Source organism: Pavona decussata, unplaced genomic scaffold, assembly GCF_977016875.1.
Source record: "Pavona decussata unplaced genomic scaffold, jaPavDecu1.1 SCAFFOLD_84, whole genome shotgun sequence".
In the NCBI taxonomy this organism is placed as follows: domain Eukaryota; kingdom Metazoa; phylum Cnidaria; class Anthozoa; order Scleractinia; family Agariciidae; genus Pavona; species Pavona decussata.
Genome location: NW_028145502.1, coordinates 1,600,001 through 1,626,785, shown reverse-complemented (window position 1 = coordinate 1,626,785; position 26,785 = coordinate 1,600,001). Strand labels below are relative to the sequence as shown.

Below are 26,785 nucleotides of genomic sequence, written 5' to 3'. Positions count from 1 at the left end.
TGGTGTATGACTATCAGCAGATTGGATAGCTATCAGAACTTGACAGGGCACAGAATGTACATTGAACTTTCTTGTGTAAGTTGAAACAATAATGCCGTCGAAATGATGTATATAGCTTAAAAAGCTGTTGTAAAACAAAGTTGTTATTTGTCTAAAATGGGTCTCAAAATGCAGGAAATGAGGTTCCTGGGAACCTAGATTTTCAAAACTTTCCGGGGGAGCATGTCCCCGGACCCCCCTAGTAAGAGCGCCTCCGGCAAGATTTGGGCTCAACGAACACCCCTATCGAAACCTCAGCTACGCGCCTGATAACTTCACTTACTTTCAAAGATCTGTTAATTTATAAAGGAAGTCTTAAAAGAGCTGTTTGTGGCTCGTTTACCAAAGACAAAAAAAAAATGCTTGAGGTGCCATCAAATTTTCAATTCGAGATGCAACGCGACACACCTTCAACTGAACAACCCGGCTTTGTTTGGTTAGCACCGCAGTATTTTGTTTTTTGTCGTTTGATGTAGTAGATTCAAGGTCTGAGGACTGACAAAGGTATGTAGAATGATGTCAATTCTTTCCAGGTTACTTCACTTTAGCACGGGCTAAAACGACCTGTAGTTTTGGATTCCTTTTACCTTATTCCATTCTTACAATTTTTACAACCTCGTTCCCAGGGTCTCTCCTCTTCACGACCCTGGGAACGAGGTTGCAATTTTTATTGCTGTTTTCCCGAAAGCGATTGCTCCTTCGATATAGATTGATTGTTGACATTGTTAAGGAATGAATGATATTGTTTTTGCTAAATCAGCCTTCACCAAATATCTTGGAGTAACTATATCTCATAATCAACATTGTGATAATATTTGTAGTAAGGCTAATAGGACGCTTGGCCTTCTAAGGAAGTTGTTGTCAGATTGTTCCACGGATGTCAAATCTAAGGCATACACTACCCTTGTGCGTCCTCAACTAGAGTACGCTTGCTCGGTGTGGAACCCGTATACTAAACGAAATATTCATCAAATTGAACAAGTTCAGCATAGAGCAGCAAGGTTTGTTTTTAGAGACTACTCAAATTTTAGTCATATTACTTCCATGTTAAAACAGCTTGGTTGGGTCACTCTGGAACAACGTAGGCTTTCATATCAACAATCCATGTTTTACAAAATTCAACAAGGTTTGGTTGGTATCTCCCTTCCATCTGAAGTATGTCCATTAACAAGGGCTTCTCAAGCCCCTAATGCATTCCCCTTTCGTCACATCCAGTCCAGTTGTAATGTCTACAAATATTCGTTTTACCCAAGTTCAACAGTAGCCTGGAATAAATTACCTGTAACTATGGATGCTTTTCCTTTCGCTAATGGTATAATGCCCACTATAGCATCCATGATTAAGCTATTATGATATTGAATTGTAGTGTAAATAAATCTTGTGAACAGCAATTTTAAATTGTAGATACCTATTTTAAGATTTGATACGTAAATGATTTTCTCTTTTACAAACAATTATTATTTATTTATTTACTTATTTATTACTTATTTATCTATTTATTTATTTATTTATTTATTTATTTTTATCTCCTAGTATAGTGTACACTGTTTTAGCAGTATTCCTATTAAAGCATATTAAAGGTTGTCACTCGAAGAGCTCTGTGAAAGCCGTTGCTATTTTTCTGTTTTTGGCTATTAAGTCGACACTTATTAATTACTGTGCCACGTTTGTTACTACAACAACTCAGATGCTACCTTTCGCCTCTTGATGTCTGGTGAAATCAATCCTAGCTAACCCTTGACCGGTTTCTGCTTCGACTGCTGGTAAGATCAATTGCCTCGTGATGAATACAGGAGCTTAAAAACGTTATCACAATTACAAACACAGCACAACAAACTGCCGGCATTCCGTGTGTAACCTCCTTCGCTTCCAGGACCTGGCGTAGGTCGAAAACTCTGACGTTATATACGTATATACGTCAATGAGGCATGGTTGAACCAAAATATCAGCAACTCTGAAATATTGCATTCTGGCTTTACAATATTTAGGAGAGATCGGTCTGATCGAGGTGGTGGTGGAGTTCTTATCGCAATCAAAACAGCCTCCTTCAAAGCTGTCAAAGAATTTAAACCTGAATCGGAAGCAAAGCTGCTACAGCTTGAGATCATTTTTGCAAAAATTACTACGCTTACTGGTCAAAGAATTTTATTCTGTTTTTGCTATAGGTCACCCAATGAAGACCCAAGTTGGATGGATGTATTCGATAATTTTCTACATGAAGTTTGTGACCAGTTCAACAAAATGGTAATTTCGGGTGACTTTAATTTGCCAGACATCCTCTGGGACTCCGTTGACAGTGCATCGGGTGTTAACGAACTAGCCTTCGTTGAAACCCTTCACGATCACCAACCAGTTGATCCGTTGTGGAATCAAATGGAACGGTTCTTTCCACAGGCAATTTTGCGAACTGTAACCTTGTATCTCACCAGGAGCATGGTACTGTTGTGCTGAAGCAAATGGTACGGTAACGTCACGGTAGATCCAGTAAAAACAAAGAGTTTAGTCCAAAAATATTTCCAGTGGAAACGACTGTTAAATCCCATTGGATTTCCCACCATAACGACCAGTTTTTCGATACAAAAGGAAAGCGCGCGAAGTCACTGTCAGTTCCTGCTGGCGCGGCGAACTGGGCCGAGACGCAGAACGGACGTAAATTTCCCGGATGAGATACAACGGGAAATAGCGAATGACTAATCACGTGACGCTTTTGTAAATGGAAACTATTTTTGACAGTTGTTCTTGAACCAAGGCCTGCTAATAATTAAATAACAATTATGTTACATATTACATTTCGATTTTAAATCCATAAAGTAATAAAAAATCCCTTGATTGCGTATGATGCCCAGCAACCATTACATTTATTTATTTATTTTTTTATGAAAACCACGCATTGATTAAAAAGTCAATAATTGCACTCATGAGGTATAATATTTCCTTGAATTGAGGCCTTTATCGAATTATCGCGGTCAATAATTTCCTTTTAGTGCAAACCTGTTTAAACATATCATAACCGAGTAATTAAATAGTGACGTTGAAGCGAAACATGACGAAAAGTGTTTTTTTCGCTTAGTAATTAGAAGTCTTGATTCCAGAGTGAACCATTACATTATATAAACACTGTCACATTTGGCACAGCTCAAAAGTGATAAATCATATCTTCGATCAATACTGGATGCAGAATACCCTCCGAAGTGCTGATAAAATCGAATCTGCGAGAGACTGACATCAATGCTTTTCCCCCTAATGTATTTTCACAAAATTTTTTTGACTCAAAAGACGAGTATTGCATTTCGTGCTTAAAAGCAAAAAAGTAATTTCTTAAACACTGCTCCAGGGATTGAAAACAAAGCAAAAATTACCAAATTTGGATTTCTAAATTGAATATCGAGAAACACTGAAAAACAATTGCAACACAACATGGAAGTATAACTTGTCAAGTACTTTCGTTTCGCATCTAAGAACCAAACAGTTAGTATGCATAAACTAAACATCGCGGCAGGGACTGTGCGCTTCTAAGAGAGAAACGTTAAGATTTTTCGCGGAAAGCAGTGGTCGAGATATACCTAAATCGCATATTTAACTCTGAACCAGCCGACGAGATGAGGTTGTGGCAAACCTATGCGTGTGTTGAACATGTTGGCGTAAATATGACCGATCTAAGAGCTGGAATTCCACTATATTAATTCTGACAAAGCGTTGATTTCGTGATTTTTGGCGAACCCGTATATATAAAAAGTCGCAAAATTTACAAACATTTGTATCTCGCAAAAATGACAGTATCATGCAATTATATTATAACAATTCTTGTCGTTAATACGAAATTCAAGAGCGCTCAGTTTTCTCGATGTTTTCCTAGGATGTGAGAAGGATTCTACCCTTTAAATTAATTAAAAATTAAAATAATTCCTGCAGATTTTAATCTTTTCTTCTATGTGATCAAAGAAAGACGTCAATCGCTGTATAAACTTGAGCATTTTCAAGCCACATATATGCGGAGTCTTCTTGAAAATTCATTCTAAATTAAACTCCATGGCCAGTTGGCATGTTTCGCATGTTGATGTGATAATTGCAGCTGACTACATATTTGAACCACTCAACAGTAGAGTGACTTATCTTGATTCGATAAACGCTTTGACAAATGTTGTATACGCGTGAAAGGCTTCGGTCTTGTCGCCTCACCGAAGGCCTTGCAAAAAACGTTTCCTTTCTCAATTCCATCACTCAAACATTAGATATTTCTACATCTGTCAAAGACCCGTGTTCGTTCTGTTTTGAGTGTCGTGAGTTCAAGCACACAATGAGCGTGAACGCCAAAGTAGCTAACGCAAACAGCAAAAAGATAAAACCACTTCCTATTAAAACATACGATAGCTCTTCGTCGACTTCATCGCAATAAGGCTTTTTGTTGACAACATCACTTGAGCTTAACAACCTTGAACAGCGAAAGCCAACGTTTAAGAAGATAAAACCTGGCGCTAAGAAAAGCAGAGAGGCTACCAGTAGACCCCAGACTGCTAAGTTTACCATACAGACAGTGTGTGGTACGTTCGGTTCACGCGTTGATGAGATAATCTTCCCGTTTCACGCAACGTTCACTTCACGTAACGGAGGCTAGACAACACGAAACAAACTGTACGCGGCATACACTATGAAGTCTATGAATCATCTATTTTCACTTTGCTTGCCGCATTAATGTCTTATGCAGCATCTGTCTCTAGCTTCATACATTGAATTTGCCTCTTCCAATCCATTCGCTTGAACTCATTGCAACGTTGTACGACAGTGTAAGATCTTCCCTAATTTCACTCGTAAATGTTTCAATAATGATCCAAACTAACTCGCCAGAAGGGTGCTAACGCAGATATGTTCGTCGCCTTCAAGGTGCTAGAAAAGCGGCAAATTGACTACACGGAATGCCAAGCAAGCAACGTCCGGGGCGGTATTTCACACACGTTTAAAGTGATTAAAAATTAAAATAAAATTGTTGTCTTGGTTTCTTTATTTTTGTGCTATTTGGAGAAGATTGAACGATAAATCCTCCGCCAAGTGGTCGTCAAATATTGTTTTATGCTTTGCTCCAGGCCGACTATTCTCTTCGTCAACATATATAAGCTTTGAAGTTTCTGTCAAGAGCTATAGGCTGTGGTAGCGTTAGCCAAAATAATAAAAAAAAAACTTTATTGCCGCCAGCGAAAAGTAATTCATAATAACTTTGACGTTCATTACTTTCTTATTCACTGCCAATGTATTAAGAAACATAATAAAACATTCTCTTTAGTACGATGTATTTCTGTTTAAATTTATTAAAGCAATTATATTTCCGAATCGAAATCCTATTTTACAGCGCGGTACGGAGTATGCCTAACAGCGGAAATCTCGTTCTTGGCTCTAACGCGTGTTTTATACTTACCACAAAGGGATCTATTTTAAGTATCCAGAAATATATATTATTTACATGTTATCAAATTGACCGTCGGATGAAGATTTCGGTCATCGGAAACGTTACGGTACGAAACAGCTGGATTGATTCAAACTAATTTTCTCTTTCAAAACAAGCTCTTAATAACAAAATTGCCACCCCACGTAAGACCATATCGAGTGCACGCACTATTTAATAATTGAAAACCAATCACAGAGTTTGTAATATACAGCAAAAAAAGTGATTATTTTAACTATTTTTTAATTCCCTTTCAAAGGCAAAATCCTGACGTTGTAAATTTTGAGTCTGAAAACGAAATACTTTACGCGCAACAATTCAAATGAACGGTTATTTAGTAATGGTTTTCCTGTGGTGCTGTTTGATGTTATACGAAGTGGTTCTAGCGCGCAGTTTAATATATGTGAGTGAAATCTTTAAGTGTGATCAAATGAAAACTACTGAGCAGTACTTTCCTCTAGTGCTGTTTATTATCCTGTACAAGATTGTTCTAACTTTTGATCTTTAATTAAGTGTGACCATTCAAATGAAAGTTACTGAGCAGTACTTTCCTGTGGTGCTGTTTATTATGCTGTACAAGGTGGTTCTAACTTTTATGTATGTGGATGAAATCCTTAAGTGTGACCATTCAAACGAAAGCTGCTGAGAAGCACTTTCCTGTGGTGCTGTTTGTTATGCTGCACAAGGTGGTTCTAACTTTTGATTCTGTGGACGAAATCCTAAAGTGTGACCATTTAAATGAAAGCTACTCAGCAGTACTTTCCTGTGGTGCTGTTTATTATGCTGTACAAGGTGGTTTTAATTTTTGATTCTGTGGATTAAATCCTAAAGTGTGACCATTCAAATGAAAGATACTGAGCAGTACTTTCCTGTGGTGCTGTTTTCACAGGCAAAAAATCTGACGTGTGCTCCGTGCATATGTACAATTATAATGCACGCACCATACGTATGCTTTCGTGCATTGTGGAGTTATACAGAACTCAGTTTGACCAATCACAGTGCTTGCTTGACCATGGCTATTTTATGATATGTTATACAAGGTGGTTCTAACTTTTTGAAAGTTGCTGAATGCGCAGAATGATCTTTAGTTTTGAGAGTAAAATAGTTAGTCGCATCTGAAAAAACCTAAATACTTGTCACAGACGTAAGTTAAATATTAACTCAAAAGGCACCAAAGGAGGTCGACAACAAGAAAACCACCTTAATTTTGTAGTATTTTTAACACAGTAGATTAATTCTGTAAATGTTTGGTGTCCATATGTGGTTTTGTATTCAGTATTTTTGGCTAAAAAATGTTCCAAAATAGCCTTGGAAGGTACCTGAAGCCCTATCAGTGATCAGCATCAAATTTCTCCTGGTAATATCAATCACCCAAGGTGAATTTTCTTGATATTTTAATAACTTCTCCACAGTACTTTTATAAGAAAACGTATGGGAAAAAGATACGAGAATTTGGTCTTTGATATTAGGAGATAAAAGGTTAACACGCTTCACCGTGAAAGATAATACAATTGTTATGAAGGATTTACGTAGAAAGATTTATTTTGAAAGGCTTACCATTTTATGCCGTTTGTATCTGTCCGGCCGCTCCCAAGAAAAAAGGTGATTACCATCGCAATACAAATTAAACAGGAAACTGTGATCTTACAGTAGAGGAAATATCTATCAAATGATAAATGACAGAGGTTAAGACATGGTATATATAAAAACTCGAAAGGGTTGTTTTTCGGTGTCATCAAAAAAACCAATTCAACTGCATTAGTTAATAATTAAAAAGTTTAATTAAATTTACCTGACGCTCGTGGTAGATAATCGAGATTTGTCTGACTTTTAATCAAAATTTGACAAAGCAGACAGTGTTTGTGTTTTGAATCTTAATATTACGCCAGAGGGATTACTTAATGAAGCCACATCGCCGATGTAAATTTTGTTCCGCCTAGTGAGTGTCCAGCCAATAACAGTTTTGTAAGAAAAAACAAAACAAAAACATGGTAATTCTTTGCAAGTCCTTCCGGTGTCCTTCTAAGAACTGCACTGTCATGTGTTTTTTGTCATGAAGCCTCACTCGTTACAATTACAAGTGCGTGTCAAGTCCGTGTTATGTACGACAAAAACAACAATTAGCTTTATTTGCATGACTATAACAGTATTGCAAAAGCTATTCATAACTAATTATTGATAAGAGAAATAGCGGCGAAGTGAACTACTCCTGAACGAGGGTGGTGAGAATTTCAGTCCTGTGGCTCTTGGTTATGCTGTGGTGGAAATAAACTGCATGCAATCGAGGCCCGTATCGTGCCGCTGTCACCAAGTAAACAGGAAAACAAGATGGCGGAGTGTTGCAGCGAAATTGGGTAAAAACGAGGGTAAAGCTCTGTCAAACTGCGGATCGCGTTGTTTTTCGGAACTTGTAGAGTGGTTGGTTTAGAGACAACTTCAAAGTAAAGGGATATGTTACATTGAGCTTCTTGTTGCCAGGAACCTCGTGGAGTGTCACACTTTGTAGGCGAAATTTGTCCCACAACTGAGTTTTAAGATATTGGAAATAAGGTTAATAAACGATTGAACATGGGAACTGGAGCTTCTGCTAACAGAAGAGGTTCGGTTTTGATAAGTCCCAGAGCTGAAGCCATGACAGAAGTGAATGCGAATGGGGTAAGTGAATGATAAAAAGCTTAAAATAAAAAGATGCATAGCTTTCATTGGAATATTGAAAGCAATGTAAGGTTTAAAGTTTACGCATTGGCTATTCGTACGGCACCCGTACGGCGACTTGTATTTGCTATTCGTACGGGAGTCCGAAGATTTCATAGGATTTCTCTTTAATTCCTGATTCTCGCTTACCCAAATTATTATATTTACCTTTAGAAGGAATAAGCAAATCCAGTGAGTGCCTTTTCTTTGAGCGAGATAAGTTTGCGTACTCTCTGCTCACTAAAGCGAACGAGCCACTCGCGACACTTCAAACTTTTTCCGAGCTACCAACATAAACTCGCACATGTCACGCAACCTCTTCTTCACAGATCAACTGGCTACAATTAGTACGCTGTAGCTTGAAAATGTGCGAAAAGAATTTCTTATATCTTATAAATAGTTATAATACACTGGCTTGGATCGGGGGGTAAGTGACAACTTGGTAATTCAATGAATTTGAACTCACGTTGGTAATCCCGTACGAATTATTCGCATTTTTGCTATTCATACGGGAATTCTTCTTCCTTCTATAGTAGGCGCAGTTTCAGTCATTGCAGTGAAAATTTATACCTGTGTCAGAAGGAGAGGTGTGTTCTTTAATATCTTCAACATAATTTCTGTACGGAAATGCGAGTATCCAATAGGTAAATTCTTCCATTAAGTGAAACTCCCATTTCGCGGCTTTCTGGCCGTACGAATAGCATCACGCAGGTTGGGAATACGGGAGTCCACGGAACCGCTCAATCAGTATACCACCGGTCAGGATCAGTTGTCTGAATTTCTCAACCAGGTTAGCGATTCTTAAATTTAATGATAATTTTTACTGATACTCATAGGAATCCCAAATGAATAGCAAATACCAGTGGCTGTATGGTCTCTTCTAATCGCGTGACGTGTGCGTGAATATAGCGCAAAACAATTCCAAGTTTCGCGAGTGGCTCGTTCGCTTAGTGAGCAGAGAGTATGAAAACTTATCTCGCTCAAAGAAAGGGCACTCACTGGATTCGCTTATTCCTTCTAAAGGTAAATATAATAATTTGGATAAGCGAGAATCAGGAATTACAGAGAAATCCTATGAAATCTTCGGACCCCCGTACAAATAGCAAATACAAGTCGTCGTACGGGTGCCGTACGAATAGCCACTGCGTAAAGTTTAATTGGACTACTTTGTACAATGCGATATTCAGCGCTGCTGGAAAGTACTGCTCAATAGTTTTCATTTAAATGGTCACACTTTATGCTGACTCAAAATTAAAGATAAAACCAGCCAGAAAAAATCAAGGCCTTTAATCTTTAATCTTTGTCGTTTCATACTACATGCACAGAGGAAGCTGGGTTATATTAAGGACAGTAGTACTAATAAATAAGTATTTTTGCATGGTTTTTGACTATGCGGGGAAAGCAGATCTCAGCAAGGGCTATTGAAAGAAAATTGAAAGAAAATTGGGGATAACTGTGCATTTTTTAGAGATAATTAAGCAAGAATAATAAATATTATTAATCTAAAGAAACGGTACAATACAAAGCAATGTATGGCATTTTTTTTCCAAATAGAAGCTTTACTATCTCTGAAAAATGCATGGTTACCCCAAATTTTCTTTTTGGATACCAAGAGCACTTGCTAAGTTCTGCTTTCTCCCCATAGTTTTAAACCGTGCAAAAATATCCCTGTATTAGTAGGCACCATTTTGTAGGCACCGTCCTTAGCTCTATAGTTGTATGGATAACCTATAGGTAGACTGGTTGAAAGAATACAGTTCTACTAGTGACTGATTAATTGTGTTAACTGTTCCGACAGCAACTAATGTTGGATTCTCCAGCCTTGATTGATCTGAATCATGGAACAGTACGCTATCGACACCCTGATGAAAAACGAGAGCAGGACAACACTAAAATAAAAACAGGATACTTTTACCATCCTCGTCTGGATGACTTCAGCGAAGGTATTGATACAAAGAAGCATTTATTATGTAAAAGAAATGTCCCAAACATTTTGATTTTCAGTTTTTCTTTTCTCAAGTATTTTTAGCCGACGTTTCGGCGTCATCGTGACACCATCCTCAAGGCAAAGTGGATAAATTAATGTGAAGATTTGATTTCTATACTTTACAGTCTCTACAAATTAGCATATTAACAAAGGATCACAAGTTCTTTTCTTTGTTAATATGCTAATTTGTAGAGACTGTAAAGTATAGAAATCAAATCTTCGCATTAATTTATCCACTTTGCCTTGAGAATGGTGTCACGATGACACCGAAATGTCGGCTATTAACTTTAATTTTCGCTTGCTTATGTTTTAAGAAATCATTATTGATCAAGTATTTTTGTTAATAATATGTTTAGCCTCATAAATACACTGTCAGTGGTTCCTCCAATGAACAGTTCCAGAAAAAAATCCATATCCACCCTGGATGGAAGGTCATCAGAAATTCCTAAGGGGAGGGGGGACCGTCTTAAAAGCCAAAATTTTAGAAGCAAAGTATGAAGCTAAACTGGAATTTCCCAGGGGGAGGGGAGGTGCAAAACAAAAACCTTCCATGGGGAGAGTGAAAATTTTCTGGAACCGTGCAAATTATCTACATGTATTTTCCTTTTGTAACAGCATTTTACTGTTTTCATTGTAGATGCTGAAGTGCGACCAGAAGACAGTTTTAAATTCCACTATGTGTTCAAAGGACCAAAGAAGGATGGCAAACAGAAGAAGTTGTACTATGTGTACGGAACGCACTTGGCAGCAAAAGATGAAGGAATAAAACAAGAACCACACAGACCCATAGGGAAAGGCTATAACTGGCCAGAATCCTACAGAAAGGCTAACAACCTGTACTACGAGCTCACATTCCCAGAGCAAGGTAATAACTTTATTTAACTGTCAAAGTATTTGGCACTGTAGTGCTAATAACTACAGGGACACTGTAAGTGACTGAACCATATAAACTTAACATAACATTTGTTAAAATTTCCAACTGATGTGAGGCAGACCAGTTGGCTATTTACAAAGTGTGGCCTAAATGGATTTGAAAATGGGACTACTGTGAAAGAAATCCAAGTGGTCAGGGGGGGAATTGAACCCAGGACCTCCAGATTTCAATGTCCAGCGCCCTAACCACAAGGCCACACTTTCTCCCTAAGGTCAGAGTTTACTTGATCAGTTTTATATCAGTTTTTCTTGATCTTATTAGTTTATATGTTCACTTTTCAAACTTCTGAGGAAGGTCACCCAAAATATAAATCAATATTTATTTTTGTTTTCTAGGTGATCAAGAAGATGACTTTACAGATACTGACAGTGTAATGACTGGAGTAGACTCACCAGAACTGGCTGATTCTGTTCCTGACAAGGAAAACCTGAGGTAGGTCGATCACTAGGCATATTTATAAACAGAAAGATCTGTTTGTCATACAATCCTGTTTATGTATAGTTATGTACCAATCATTGCTGTCAATAAAACTTCACTCTTGCTGAAGCTCACACTGGTACAGGCTCTGTTTTGGGGAGGAAAAGCAGGCCCAAGTAAGTGGCAGAAAACTAGCCTAGCATGCAATAGTTAACAAGTCCAGAGTGAGAGGCAGAAATCTAGCCTCGCTCCATTCCTATCCTTCTTGTTTGGTACATGTATTTTATGTCAATAGGGTTCGGGAGTGGTCGCCTCATAGTAATGATGGTCTGGACAAAATTAATGTACAACAGATGTGTTGTGATCTTCCAAGCTGGGGTTTAATGTAAAAGATGTTCAGTTGACTATCAAGAATTTTGAAATGACCAATTAAAAATACATCAATTCAATCATTACTTTAGGGAGTTTAAAAATATTTCTAACTAAGTGTAAACTTTGTATGTGGCTAAATGTAATTTAGGTTAAGTTAACCTCGAAGCAATGCTGGTCAGCTGTTTCCCCAACTATATTAGGGGTGGCCCGATGTCTCTAGCAGGGGCACCTCATGACTTATTTACACAGTTGCTTGCTTGCAGTTCTTCGCTAAGTGTTGTTTCAATTGCTTGCTGTTTGCGTGCCAGTTTGTGCTTTGGTTTTTCCCATCCCTCCCTCCCTCTTGGTGTGGACTCGGTAAACATTGGGTCGGTAAGTATTCCACTGAATTTTTCAGTGTGACGGTGCCTGGTGGGGGCCGCTTGCAGGGTTGCCATGGATACCTCCTCCTCATGCTAGAGCATTGCCTGGCTCCACCAACTTCAAAGGCACCAACTTCCAAGCTCATCTATTAGTGATGAGTTTAACTATAAAAATAATTGAATTTAATACAACAAAAAGTGGTAAGGTAAAGGTGACTATTTGGAGGGTTAGGGTTAGGGTTATGTGGGTGACTATATGGTACCTTACCATGAATTATATATTAATTACTTGCAAAAACGTAATGCAGCAATATTAAGATCTTTAAAAGTTATTTATAATAATTTATAATGGTGTACATTTTGCCTCTCATCTAAGGATTGTTCTGGGTGAGATGGAAAGTGTGGATTCTCTCAAAATGAGGATGGCTCTGCGACTTTTGATACCAGCTGTGAACTTTCATGTTCTTCATAACAAGAAGGAGCTCAGGTAATACCCCCAAGTTAACTTGTAGTTGTTACACTGTGTGTATGGTTCCAGAAAAAGTCATTACGGTGTAACCTCAATTTAGCTTTATCTCTATATAACAAAGTCCTCGGCATGACAAACAATATTCTCGATAAAATGAACCAATTTAATCTCCAGTCCCTTAATTGGCACTTTGTTAAATCAAGGTTCCACTGGATAATCCACTCCAAAAAGAATTGGCATTGTCCAGAAACAACAAGGGTTAGTGGATTCTCAAGGGTGAAAATTTGTTAAAACTAAACTTGAATTTCCAGCTCTGGGGACTGGTAGGAGCCGCGCTCAAATTAAAAAAATCCTTTGCAAGGGAGTATGGAAAATTTCTGGAACAACACATCAACACAACATGACTGTGTGTTGTGGTGATGTTTTTTTATGTATAATTATAGTGTCTATTTTCACACCAAAAGTGTATTACCATGAAACACTAGTGTGTATTGTCTTTAGGGGAGCCCTAAAATGCAAAACAACTGACCCCAGTTGTTCAAAGGGTGGATAATTTTATCCACTGGATAGTTCGCTATCCAGCAGATAAAAAGTGTGCAAGATTTTCACATGCACAATAGTCCTATAATTTGTGAATAGACTAGTCAAGCATATGTCAAATTTAAGAATGGGATTACTTGGAAAACTTGCAAAAGCATTGGTTGAAGTACATTTGCTCCTCCGGATAGTGACTTATCCAGTGGATAAGTGAACAACTGGGGCCTGAAGGGCTGATCTCGAGCATAACCATCTTATGACAAATTTTGCTGACTCAAGGGTGGGGTCAACTTTAGTTTGTATTAGCTTGAACCATAGAAGCCAAAAATCAACTGATAGATTGTATGTTCCCTTCATAGGCCTGAGGACATTGTAGGACATCTGAGAACACCTGAACAAGGAAACTGGAAAAAATTCCCAGTTATGCTGCATTTGACCTAGTCTCCCAAAAACATTGTTGAAGGAAAGATCCTTTCAGATACTGTAGTTGACAGCAGCAGGCCAACAACTAAACTGAGTAGCTAGTGATATTAGGTCCACATGTACAGCTACATTGTATATTAGGTAAATAAACCCTGTCAGGTGGCTGGTATATCAGAGGATATGGTGTATATTATGCCCAAGGCTGAAAGATTGTCCAAAAAATGAACAGTGTTTCAAGGGAAACTGTAAGCCAAGCTAGGGCATTTTCCTCCGATATACATGTACCAGCAAGCTGAAAAGGAGTTTGTTTATTTTAAGTCTCCTATTAATTTCTGAGATGCACCCGCTTTACTTTGGAAAAGACAAAAACAGTCAGTGACATAAGCTCAATTATCAGCCGCTGTTTGGGAAATGAGCCCACGGACACAAAGGAACGGCGAAAATCAAGGCTACCATCATGTTGACATTCAGCACTCTTTTAATCTTGATTCAAAAACTGATTCTCTTAAAGTTTGACAGTGTATTATATATATTTATTTTTACTAAATATGGTACTTTTAACGTTATGGTCAAGTTTGCTAACTAAAGACATTTGCAAAACAGTTAACTGAAAATAATATAAGTCATTTCAGTGTGTATGATAATGCGATCTTCTCTGCATACATTGCACAACTATTTCTATAATTTGGCTTTTCTGTACTGTACATAGGCATCTAGAATTATTTATTTTGTAAAGTGTGACCAAGGAAACACTGGCAATACACATAGATGTACTGGCACAAACAGCCAAGAAAAAGTTTCTCTATTTTTTGTGAACTCATAAAACTAGGCTGTACATAACAATTTTATAGAAATTTTAGCATTTTGTAAAACATAAAAAAGTAAATAAATTTACAGACATTAAGATATACAGCAACACTTTCAGAAATACCCATCCCCTTGTCATAGAAGGTTCAAAAACTCATTAATAATCCATAAGCCCATTGACCTATCAAATGGTTTTAAAACTGGATATAACCTCCTCCTTATTAGAATGTGGTGTTTCATGTTTTTCTCATATGCTAATTTCCAACGTTCACAAAAGCATCATTGTTATGAACTCTCTTGAAACAGGCTTTTCCAGGAATGTTTTTGAAGCCGTTCAAAACACTTGCAGCACATGTTTTATCGGGTCTAAAACCACTCGGCTGTGCCTTGTGGTTTTAAATCCCGATAAAACACTGCTGCTCGTGTTTTAAACATTACTTATAAATTGGCCAACAATAGGCCAACTTACATGAAAATACAAACTTGTGCAAGGTACAGTATGCTAATGCAAAGAAGCTGTAAGTAATTCAAGGGTTTTATGCAAGTGTGTCATAAGTGCATTTTGTGCCTTGAAGTTGAAGTTTGCTCTAAATAAGCTGTATTTTGTTGCAAACTGATGACTCCTTATCATGTAAGAAACTAGACTTCAAGTTGTATTTAGCACTGTATTTAGGTTTTGAGCAAAAGGCTACATAAACCCAAGAAAGAGAGAACAATGTTAGACTGATTTCTTTCTTTTTTTTAACACAAACTTAATGAACGTTTCGTTTGAGTTCAGTAATTTTCATAAACAAAAGAAATCAAGTGACATTTCCTCTTTTATGTCAGTCACTTGTGTTTAGAGAAGTGTAATACAAGCTAAATTTCTTGGACCAAAATGAAGCATACATTCAAGCTGTTTTGCAGTCTAGACTTTTGGATCCTCGTATGGATGTACGACTGGTTATGTACTAAGAGTTTCTCGTTAAAGATAAGATATAACAAGACAGGTTGTTCAGTCAAAAAATACACAAACTCAAGTCTTTTGGTGACTATGTTTTCTGCTTTCTACCTAAAAAAATATTATTTACATCCCGGACAAGTATGTACAGCTATCTATTGAATTCCCCTAAGAGCGTGGTTGCAAATGGTTCCTGCCTATGACTACAGTTTGAGACGGGGGTGGCTGAAAGAGGAGTGTTTCTTCTTCTTTCAGCAAGTAATGGAGAAGTCTCGCTTACTGAAATCTTAAATGATACAGCAGTTAAAGAGTTAAGTGATAGCTCCTCAAGATCACTGCTGTTTGGAGGGATGGTGGAGCGACGACAGAGATTCAAAATATGGCTGCAGAAAGATGCAAACTGCCTGTGCTGTCCATATACAAAACAATTTAAGATTCCTTGCAGTGGGTTTATGGAAGCCTGTGAAAAGATGAAAGCAAATTTTACTCATGACAGGTTTTTTTTACTCAAAATACCACAGTAATGACTCTAATTATTGCAGATCTTCTAATACACTTAAACTTAAACATAGTTGCCATCTGTCATGAAATATCCAATATTATAATTATAATAATTATTATTACAGGATACAACTAGTGGATATACAATCCATCCAAAAACTATTGGATACAACTACTGGATATTAAACAATCCAATAATTGTTGGTTACAACTACTGTATATACAGTCCAATAGCTATTGGATACAACTACTCGATATACAATCCAATACGTATTGGATACAACATCTGTATAATACCATCCAATTACTATTGGATACAACTACTGGTCGGATATATAAATTATCCAATAACTATAACATCTGGGCCGGGTTGTTCGAAAGCGTCTACGATTAAAAGTTAAGTGAGGTTTTCATCCCGCTCATTCAAAATGGTTTTAAGAGCAAAATTTAAGCTAAATGTAAAGAAAAGTCTAAGTCAAAACTGAGGGCCAAGAATCTTTTGTAAGGATTTTTTATTGATTGGTAATTAAACTCGAATCAAAGTTCGCGTTAATCCAGGATTAGCTTAATCAGGCTTAATTGAACAACTGGGCCCTGTATATACCATCCAATTACTATTGGATACAACCACTGGATATACAATCCAATAACTATTGGATACAACTACTGGATATACAATCCAATAATAACTATTGCATAGTGAACTACTGGATATAATATTATAATCCAATAATTATTGGATACAACTACTGGTGGTGGTGGTGGTGGTCGTCGTGGTCGTCGTGGTCGTTGTCGTCGTCGTCGTCGTCGTCGTCGTCGTCGTCGTAGTGGTGGTGGTGGTGGTGGTGGTGGTGGTAGTAGTAGTAGTAGTAGTAGTAGTAGTAGTAATTGCTTTATTTGCATGACCACAAGATTTACAGTATTGCAAAAGCTTATATAATCTAATTACTAACAAACAGTGTAAAGTATCATAACAATATATAATTAATTCTAAGTTACATCATCAATATCCAATAATAGCCTGTCACGTATAATCATACATCATTGAAGAAATAAACTTCATAACCAGTTTGTTTACATTATAGTCTTTAGAGTTCATCAGTAGTTTCACAATGTCTGATGTCGATTTCGTTTGAATATCAGGTATCATTTTACTTATGTCTTCATAGAATGTCTGCCTCTGTAAAGAGTAGCAACTACATTGAAACAAGAAATGAGTTTCATTTTCCACTTGATTTGATTGACACAACTGACATAATCTTAACTCTCTAGGAAGATGATCTTTCTGATATCTACCAGCTTCAATTCTGAGTTTGTGGTTACTTAATTTAAACTTAACTAGGTTTCGTCTATCAGGAAAATTTCTTAAATGAGTTAAATAATTAGACGAAGAGTATTCATTCTTGAAAACCTTATAGAACTGATCTAACTTTTTTGAGTGTTCAAGGTTGTGTTGCCAGAAACGTAGATACTTGTTTTTCATATTAGTTTCAATTTGCCTTATTGTCTCATTGCTAAAATTTTCAGGATTTAGATCAGATGAATAGTATTTTTCTAACATGCCCATAAAATTGGAGTAAAAACCGGAATTATTAATGGAGTGTATTAAATGTTTTGACATCAGAAAAGATTGCTTAACGATAGAGTCATTCTCCTTATTGTTTAGGTAAACAAAGCATTTCATAATTTTTTGGTTTATTGCAATAAGTAATGGATATCGCCCTAACTCAGCCCTACATGCTAGGTTAGGAGTGATAAAAATCTGCGAGTCAGCGAGCCATGCGAGCCAAGGTGTGAGCCATGCGAGCCATGCGAGCCGTGCGAGCCGTGCGAGCCATGCGAGTCACGCGAGTCATGCGAGCCACAGTATAAATGGGTCATAAATGTTAAGAATTTTTATTTGTTGTATTTACATTCACATAAGAACAAGAACAAGAGCATGGGAACAAGATGAATAACATCGCAATATTTAATTCTTACAGTGGGACAACGCAAACCATGATACTTTTTGTTCCAGTCAACCCAGGTCACGCGTGAACGATATTTTTAAAATTTGAACGGAGTTTTGAAATTTACATGTCAGTTTTGAAAGTCGCCAACGAGATTTCAGAGTTCCCGTATAAATTTCCCTAGCTTATTGACGGTATAAAGCTATGAATTTTTCTTTACACTGCAAAATTGAATATTTCAAGAATAACAATTGTTTCCCAAGTATTTTGAATCTTTTTTTTTTCAGTTAATGCGTCTTTTTCGGAACGATCTCCAACATTCCATTCACACGTCGGACATTACAAAGAGAAATTCGAATGTTCATTTCATTCTTGGAAATACTGTTCACGCGTGACCTGGGTTGACTGTAATTGACACGTCAGGGCTGATTGTCAGTGTCATTCCAAACTTGTAAGGTATGATAAATGAGTACTCAAAGATGAGCGAAGTCAATATTGTCGCCCAAAATTCAATTTGAAAAGAAGCAGCGTAACAGAAGCATTGTTTTTTTTTTTTTTTTCTTGAATGAAGTTCCACGTGGATATCAATGAATGACATGTATCAATAGATACCTATTCGAGTAGTGGTGCTGCCGTATGTTTTTCTCGGATTTTTTTCCTGAAGTCTTGAACCTTAATAAATTTTTGCGTATTGTTTTTATTTTTTTGCGCATCTTGGGTGATTTTGAATAGGCAAAATTCTCTCCAAAATTATAACAAAAACGAAAAAAAAAAAAACAAAACAAAAAACAAAGAAAAAAATTCGTCCAAAATTTTCTCACGCGAATGTAAATAAAACAAATAAAAATTTTTAACATTTGCACTGTGGCTCGCATGACTCGCATGACTCGCATGACTCGCGTGACTCGCATGGCTCGCACGGTGGCTCGCATGGCTCGCTGGCTCGCAGATTTCGCAGACCCCTAGGTTAGAGGCTTTGTTGTTTACCTCCAAATAGCGTTTGCAAAACTTTAAATGTACTTTTTCTAATGGGGAATTATCCCATGTTTTGAACTCCTGCTTCGTGTACATACCCCAAACCTCACTGTTATAGCTTAAGATCGAGAATATCATCGTGTCGAAGATCTGAGATGCTGTGTTGGGATTTAGTTTACTGAGGAGTGTGTGTTTTTGGATGTTAGAGAAGGCGTGCATGGCCTTTTCTTTTAAGTGATCTAACGCAAGAGTGAAATTTCCTGTTGGGGTTAAACGAGTTCCTAAATAAGTGTATTCCTGAACAAATTTCAACAGGTTCGGTGTCTATTTTAAAATTAGTAGTAGTAGTAGTAGTAGTAGTAGTAGTAGTAGTAGTAGTAGTAGTAGTAGTAGTAGTAGCAGTAGTAGTAGTAGTAGTAGTAGTAGTAGTAGTAGTTGCACACTAGAAGCTATACTAGTGGTCATCATTGTTGTCTGTAATAAAAATGTAATTTGATAATAAAATAAAATTGGATAGTTTTCCAAATGTTTGTGATTAACATTTCCCTTCCCATTGTTCTGCCATTAGTTCCACTCAGATTTGGAGACAAAAATAACACTAAACAGTTTATACCTCTACCATCCAAAGACCAAAGTGGTTAATACCGGTATCGTCATCACTAAAATTGCTTTTATAGGTAGCCATATCATGAAATCCATCAACAAAGTTTGGCAACCAGCTGAAAAAAAATCATAGCAAGCCTAATTATATTGCTATTCAGAAATCCCATTCAAGCAACCATTGTATTATTTGTAAATTTTCAATATCTATCCAAATAAATTTAACTATTAATTTGGATACCCATCCAAATATTTTGAAATAATATATTCCTGACAAAATCTTTTTACCCTTAAATAATACACAATATAATTAATAGGTAATAGGACTACATGCTTTTCCAATTTGGAAATAATTGGATTCAAAAAATTCCGAGGACTGCCAATTTCGCAGTCCAAGAAATTTTTGGAATCCAATTATTTCCAAATTGGACAGCATGTAGTCCTATTACATATACTAATTAAGCAACAACAACAACAACAGATAATAATAATAATAATAATAATAATAATAATAAAATCTTTATTACAAAACCTCAATTAAAATCCTATTTACAATCAACTTGCTGTTACAAAAAAAAACCAATCAATTCATCGAAACACTATTCATTCACAAATTCTAAAAAAAGAAGTAACTTAATCTAATAATGATAATAATAATAATAATAATAATAATAATAATAACAATAATAATAATAATATTATAATATTTATTTATTTCCTCTTCTTTTATGTAAGGTTAAGTTACTTCTATTTTTTAGAATTTGTGAATTTTTGTAAGAGCAGGTTGATTGTAATTATGATTTTAATTGAGGTTTTGTAATAAAGATTTTATTATCATTATAATATTTAATGATAATAATGATAACAAAAATAAAAAAATAATAAATAATAATAAATATTGATAATAATAATAATAATAATAATAATAATAATTATTATTATTATTATCATCATCATCATCATCATCATCATCATTATTATTATTATTATTATTATTATTATTATTATTATTATTATTATAACAACAACAAATGAATGAATTTTTAAGGAATGACAAAGAACATCCACCTTTCCAAAGTTTTGGAGAAATCCAGAAATCCAAGGTGGCCACCTTTTGGAAATTATGATGTATCATAGTAATTATTGTCTTCATCACTTTGTGATGCAGACCTCAGAGGAAACATATCTTTGTAAGCACTATCCATCTTCATATAGTGTCATAGGATAGTCATGTCTACTCAGAGTTAACACTGTGGGGGGGGGGGGGGAGGGATGGAACTCCCACCCCCTGGCTACAGAAGATGAAAGAAGCGCCGCTGCTTAGAGCATTCTCGTCCCCAGAACCAATTCCTTCTAGCCAGCACTGGCAAAAAGGAATGCAATTCTGGGGATGAAAATGGGTCTTAAGATTGGGTTACTGCATGCACAACATAAATTACATATTATATTAAATTACATTTTTTACTACAGTTGTTTAATATTATGTTGCAAGAAAAGTTACCCTGTGTTACATCATCAATTAACAGAGCCTAAATGGCTTACCAGAATAGAAAGACAGACACTATGGCACAGAATTTTTTCCTGACAGACTTTTGCATGTTTCTCTCATTATCTGTGAAGGTGGCAGTTCTTTTCATGTTTTGTGACACTGAAACAAATTAAAGTTAAACATTAGAATTGAGAAGATTTCACATGTCAGTAAAAATGCTGAAAATTTACCATTTTGGGCTCATATTCTATAGGCATTTATTTTATTTTTTTGGTGTACATGTAGTGTACCTTTTTGCGTTCGACATAGAAAGAATGCACTCTTTGTGCTTGGAGTTGAGGTTGTATGGGACAGTCAACGAATGAACGAATGAATGAATCTTGGGGTGCATATCCGGTATCCCCTGCAGATTTTAATTTGCAGGGGCAGATGACATCATCACTAACTTGGCAAAGGAGAGAGAGCCTGGGATTAAGATCATTCAATGCACTCCCTTATCTTTGATTATTACTCGTTTAATTTTCAAATCTTGCAGATGCTGAAAAGCCCTATTTAGGGGTGTTCAATAATAAAAGTGTATGTATCAGGACTGTCAACTCTCCCGGATAAATCCGGGAGTCTCCAGATTTTGAACCGTATCTCCCGGTCTCCAGATTTATCTCTTTTATGTCTGTAATTTCCCGGATAATTGACGAAGTTTGCTATTTGTCGTAGACTTGACTTTCTGACAAGAAAATCTGAAATGTGTAGCGTTGTTTCTAATTAAACTGTTTAATGTACCTCTGAACCTGTGAATTTGGCCTTGATGCGATGCCTCTGTAAGGCGCTTTGTTATTGCTGGCCGGGGAAGTCATATTCTCCGGCATATTTGAAGACGTGTGAGGTTGACAGCCCTGATGTATGTGTGTAAAAAAATTATATGTAATAATTGTACAATTGAACCATGTATAGCTGTATGTATGCATTGTATTAAGAACAGCTGGTGCAAATTATGAAGTACCTCTTTTATAAGCTTTCCAGTAGATGACAGGAAGACAAACCATAACCAACAGCAATGGAATATAGCAAACCAAGTAATGAAAAAGAGCTTCAATCCCAGATGAGCAACTAAAATGGATAAAATCTATTCAGGATTCAAATGACTTGAATGCAAAATAGCAGTTTTTTGCACAAATTCTATGTCATCTAGGCTAAACTGTTTACAGTTTGCTGGTAATTGCATGCCTCAATCAAACTGCCGCCATCTTTGATTTGAGCACAAGCTGAGGAGAACACCAAAACTACCATTAGGGGACCCTTGTCAGGTTTTATAGTGTAAAGGAGGAGGGGTGGGTAGTTTTTCTTCCCATCTTCCCCAAACTCCAGACCCCCTCAGTAGGTTTTGCACTCTCCCCAGGTCATGCAAGCTCACCATAACAAACCAAGATGGCAGCTAGTGGTGCAATTGAAGCACATGACCTCCACAATCACTGCAAACTGTTTTCTTTGAAAGAATTTAATTGCATAAGTTTGTAAAACAGACCAATTTAAGCACAAAATACACATTTGTTTTCACAGCTCCAAACCTGTGCAATTCATACCACTGACAGTTTAATGTGACAGTCTCTAAGCATCTATAGTCATCTACTTTGCAGTGGACTTAAATGCATGGTTTTTAAATATACAGTAACCCAAAAGTTAATATCTTACTGAATTGGATCACTCTTATAAACAGCATATTGCGTACAAGCTACAAGCAAAGCTGCCAGTGGCCAGGACATCACATGGTAAACTGCACTGTGAACACTGCAAAATAAAATGAAATCAACAAAATGTGAGCTAATACAGACTGCAACTTTCAAATAACACGCAGACTCTGAACGTCAAAGCTTGCATACTGTGTAATTATTACTAATAAAAAAAATTGTCAATCATAATTATAGTACAACAACCCACAGTCTGACTGCAAAAATACAGAAATCAAGAAAGTGGATTGATTTGAAATCTGCCAATCATGTCACATGTGGACCTTTAATTTGGACCCCACTGACCCTTGCAACTTTGTTTCTTAAGAAGTCTGTTGCAATAATTGGCAGTAGTGAAAAATGTAACGACTGGTTGAGTCTTGAACTCCCGAAGGAGAGGGGGGTCAGTCGCCCCCTCCAGCTTGAACTTCAGCATAATTACTTGTTTACATGGGATTCATCTTCTCTCTGACCCCCCACCACTCTAGAAATCTATTTTACCTTCATACGTTTCTTTAAAAAATTTTTGCCTTCTGAGAACCCCCCCCCCCCCCCCGCCAACTCCCTGGAATTTCCAATGTGCAGTTCCAGAAAATATCCATACCTCCCCCACAGAAGGATTTTGGTTTTGCACCCCCCATCCCCCATGAAATTCCAGTTTAGCTTCATAATTTTGTTTGCTTCTTAAATTTTGACTTCTTAGAACCTCCTCCGCCCTAGAAATTTCCGATGACCTTCCATGGGGTGGGTATGGATTTTTTTCTGGAACTGTATTAATATTTTCTGGAAAATTATCCGTACACATAGTATCAACTCAATACATCCAGTGCACTTGCTCACAGCATAAAAGCTGATAATTTCTCACAGCCTTAGTTAAACATTGCGGGAAGCTTAAACATTTATCAATATAATTACATGTAAAGAAAAATGTAAGAAAATAATTACCGTGAATGTTGATCATGAACCTGAAGGCAGATATCAACTGAATAAAACAGTGTCCACAAATAGGAAGTTATGTATGAGAACATAGTGAATGACTGAAGACACAAAACAAAAGCAAATTTATTTTAATATCAATAATTTATGTTGATTAAAAATAATTGATATTATTGGAATAAAGCCCCAAGTGACTTCTCATAAATTGTTAGATTCTCCTTCCAAATTGCCCTATATTTACTTGTGAAACAAAAGGAGAATTTGGCCTTCCATCAAAGTCACTAAGGGCCTTATTCACCACACCCCTTCAATTGCAGACAAACTTAATATTTAATTTACCAATAACTCAATAGTCGGGCAATGTAAACTAAAGTTTCTCCTCCAGGATGCACAAATCAGCACAATATTAAGACTTGTATGTAGCATTAATTTTAATTTCTCTTACAAATTATTAATTCTTAACTGCTTACAAGTAACATACAGTAACGAGAATACAGGAATTCATCACAAAATTAAAAATTAAATCTTAAGATTTGTAAACAAATTTTTGTAATGTACATTTTTTTATTTAATTACTACCGTAACAAATATCCATAAACACACTTAATTAGGAGATTGGATGTTATTGGAGCATACCTAAAAAGGGTTATAAACTACAGTGTACCAACCACCATGCACCAACCTAGTTTTAGCTGTCAAATATATAACTGGCATTATTATAACAAACTTGGGACACCACCCCCCCCCCCCCTCCTTCACCACTGCCACCAAAAAAAAAATGATGAAAGTGGGAGGGCATTAACAGTGTTTAAAGAGGCCAAAATAAGGTGATGTTCATGCTTACCAATACAAGAAAATAACTTGCAAAGAAGTTTCATTTAAAGCTGTTGTCTCCTTCTTAACATAAACAATATGCAACATTTCCCTACATAATTTCTATCTGAATCTGACAATTAAACACCCCCTCTGCATGAAAAGCCTGTCTTTTTAGGGACATTTATGACAGACATGTTTATTCAACAGGGCATTTTTACTAGTAAACAAGGATTACAGGAAACAAGAAGCAACTTTGGAGTCTGAGACCCTCTACCCATCCAAATTTCCATGGGTGGGGTGGGGTATAGATGCAAATGTAATTTTTATTTACTTACAAAGCACCAAAAAGCTCTAGGAGCTCCTTCAAAGGTCTTCATGCGTTCCGGGTCGAATTGGAATTTGGAAATGTTGGTTTTCGTGGAGAAAGAGAACTGGAGAACCCTCGGAGCAAGGACGAGAACCAACAACAAACTCAACCCACATATGACGCCAAGTCTGGAAATAGAACCTGGGCCACATTGGTGGGAGACAAGTGCTGATCTCACCACTGTGCCATTCCTGCTCCCCCTTATATGATATGGAACCACACAATGAACTGCTGACAATTTACCTCTATTGCCATGCCAATCCACATGTAAGAATTAGGGTAAAATGGTTTTATTTTATCATGTGTGATCTTTTCTGCAGGATGAAAGATAAGCAACAAAATGGACATCGCTATTGCACCTGGAAAAAAAAATTACAAAATAATGCATCAAATTATTTCAAATAAATGAAAGTGAGGAAGATTAGAAGTGCTTTAATTTATTTACCAATCTTTTAAAATAATTAACCTATTACGTAATAATCAATGGGTAGGAGATCCAGCAAGCTCTGTTGGGCTTTTTAAAAGATCCCCACATAATCCATGTAAAGTAATAACAGAAGTGATCCTTGGAAAAGGGATCGAAACTCATGTAACAGTAAATCACGGCAGATGAATACCGGATAAAGCAGCCGATAGGCCACTCCAAAAATTTGTACATTTGATGCATGCACAGTTGAGCAAAGAAAGGAGTTGAGTACTAGACAAAAACTTCTTTTGTCTAGGCCCCCCTAAGGCCTAGATAAATATGCACATAAATAAGACCTAGATATATGCGCAGAAAGTGGATTCTGATTACTTAGTCCTTTGTGAAGACAATGAGAACAATAGGGGACAAAACAATCCCTTCTAGGGGAGGTATAAGGAACCAAACATGATCGTCCATGAAATCACAACCCCCTGAAAAGTAGTCTCTACCTCCCCCCCCCCCCTCCCCTTGTCTATCAGTTAGTTGGGGGTGGGGTATCAGATGGGTGCTTTCAAATCCAATAATTTGGAGTTTTGAGACCCCCTCTCCCCTGGAATTTCCAACAACCCTATGGGGTGGTGGCCGGAGAGAGGTTATGGATATTTTCTGGGGCTGCAGAATATTTTGCAAAATATGTATAAAAATGGTAAGAGCGACAAGTAATAAAAAAGGAATGTAAGAGTTAACAAGGATTGAATGGTAAACAAAGTGGGAACTGGGAAGTATATTACAAAATATTCCTAGGGTCATTCCCCTATATATCACCTCATGACAGTCAAGAATGTCGAGTTTTCATACAAACTACGTACAAGTCATGTGAATGCACATGATGGTCATAAGACTGTACTTAACAGTCTCTAAAATGTTAAGCTTTATAGCCCAAAAGACCATAGGATTTTAGATGTTGCTATCACAGTTTAATTTATTTAAGGCTCCATTTTTTTTTTCTTCGATTTTTATAAAAACAAATTATTTATTTATTTATTTATTTATTTATTTATTTATTTATTCACCACGACATACAAACATAGAAAGTTACAATGAATAATAGACTATAGGATTACAAGTACAATAAGTTTAGAGTAAATAATAATAGTAAAAGAAGTAAGAAGTGGCGAGGAGATCTCAAGAAACCCCCGGGCTTTTCGAGAGGTCTCCTCGGAGATATGTTGGGACTTTAAGACCAGTAAAGACATTGTATTGAGATTTTTTAACATACGGTGGTGGTAAGACTATAAAGACATAACAGAGTCGGACGTTTCATGCAATTAACTGAGGAAATCAAGAAGCTTTCTTTTGAAGGTGGATAGACTAGGGGAAGACGTAATTGATAAATGGCAAAGCATTCCATATTTTTGGCCCTCTATAGAGTATAGTAAATTGCTTGATATTAGTTCGGCAGGTATGAGCTGAGGTTCTAGTATCATAATTATGAATTTGACCACCAGTCGGAAATAAATTTAGAAAGGGCGAAGGCAGCAAACGTTGGTGATAGGAAAACATAAATTTTGCAATATAAAAGGAATTCACTTTAAAAATATCTA

General features: G+C 36.6%; 3 protein-coding genes across 5 annotated transcripts in view; 1 reads left to right on the top strand and 2 right to left on the bottom strand.

The window, feature by feature from the left end:
• Nucleotides 1-7,774: 7,774 nt before the first annotated feature.
• Nucleotides 7,775-26,785, top strand: part of LOC146475352 (uncharacterized) — an 87,317-nt gene continuing 68,306 nt past the window's right edge. The window contains exons 1-6 of one of the 3 annotated variants that reach the window (XR_014865864.1): nucleotides 7,776-8,131; nucleotides 9,969-10,113; nucleotides 10,795-11,022; nucleotides 11,427-11,523; nucleotides 12,619-12,729; nucleotides 13,608-13,830. Coding sequence is in view for 2 of the 3 variants with exons in the window: in XM_085115753.1 (XP_084971879.1) it covers nucleotides 8,045-8,131; nucleotides 9,969-10,113; nucleotides 10,795-11,022; nucleotides 11,427-11,523; nucleotides 12,619-12,729; nucleotides 13,608-13,689 (750 nt within the window). In the remaining variant the exon portion in view is untranslated. Of the gene's footprint in view, nucleotides 8,132-9,968; nucleotides 10,114-10,794; nucleotides 11,023-11,426; nucleotides 11,524-12,618; nucleotides 12,730-13,607; nucleotides 14,558-26,785 lie in introns of those variants that run through there. The other 2 variants (XM_085115753.1, XM_085115754.1) reach the window with 2 other exon arrangements.
• Nucleotides 14,127-26,785, bottom strand: part of LOC146475351 (G-protein coupled receptor 143-like) — a 91,595-nt gene continuing 78,936 nt past the window's right edge. The window contains exon 9 of the transcript XR_014865862.1: nucleotides 14,127-15,117. The gene's annotated coding sequence lies outside the window, so the exon portion shown is untranslated. The remainder of the gene's footprint in view (nucleotides 15,118-26,785) is intronic.
• The window catches only part of LOC146475354 (G-protein coupled receptor 143-like), a 23,872-nt gene continuing 11,213 nt past the window's right edge, over nucleotides 14,127-26,785 (bottom strand). Inside the window, exons 2-8 of the mRNA XM_085115752.1 lie at nucleotides 25,019-25,134; nucleotides 23,602-23,693; nucleotides 22,622-22,717; nucleotides 21,933-22,039; nucleotides 20,986-21,091; nucleotides 19,457-19,562; nucleotides 14,127-15,878 (exon numbers count right to left, since the gene is read on the bottom strand). Of these exons, the coding sequence (XP_084971878.1) occupies nucleotides 15,570-15,878; nucleotides 19,457-19,562; nucleotides 20,986-21,091; nucleotides 21,933-22,039; nucleotides 22,622-22,717; nucleotides 23,602-23,693; nucleotides 25,019-25,134 (932 nt within the window). The 3' untranslated portion in view covers nucleotides 14,127-15,569. The remainder of the gene's footprint in view (nucleotides 15,879-19,456; nucleotides 19,563-20,985; nucleotides 21,092-21,932; nucleotides 22,040-22,621; nucleotides 22,718-23,601; nucleotides 23,694-25,018; nucleotides 25,135-26,785) is intronic.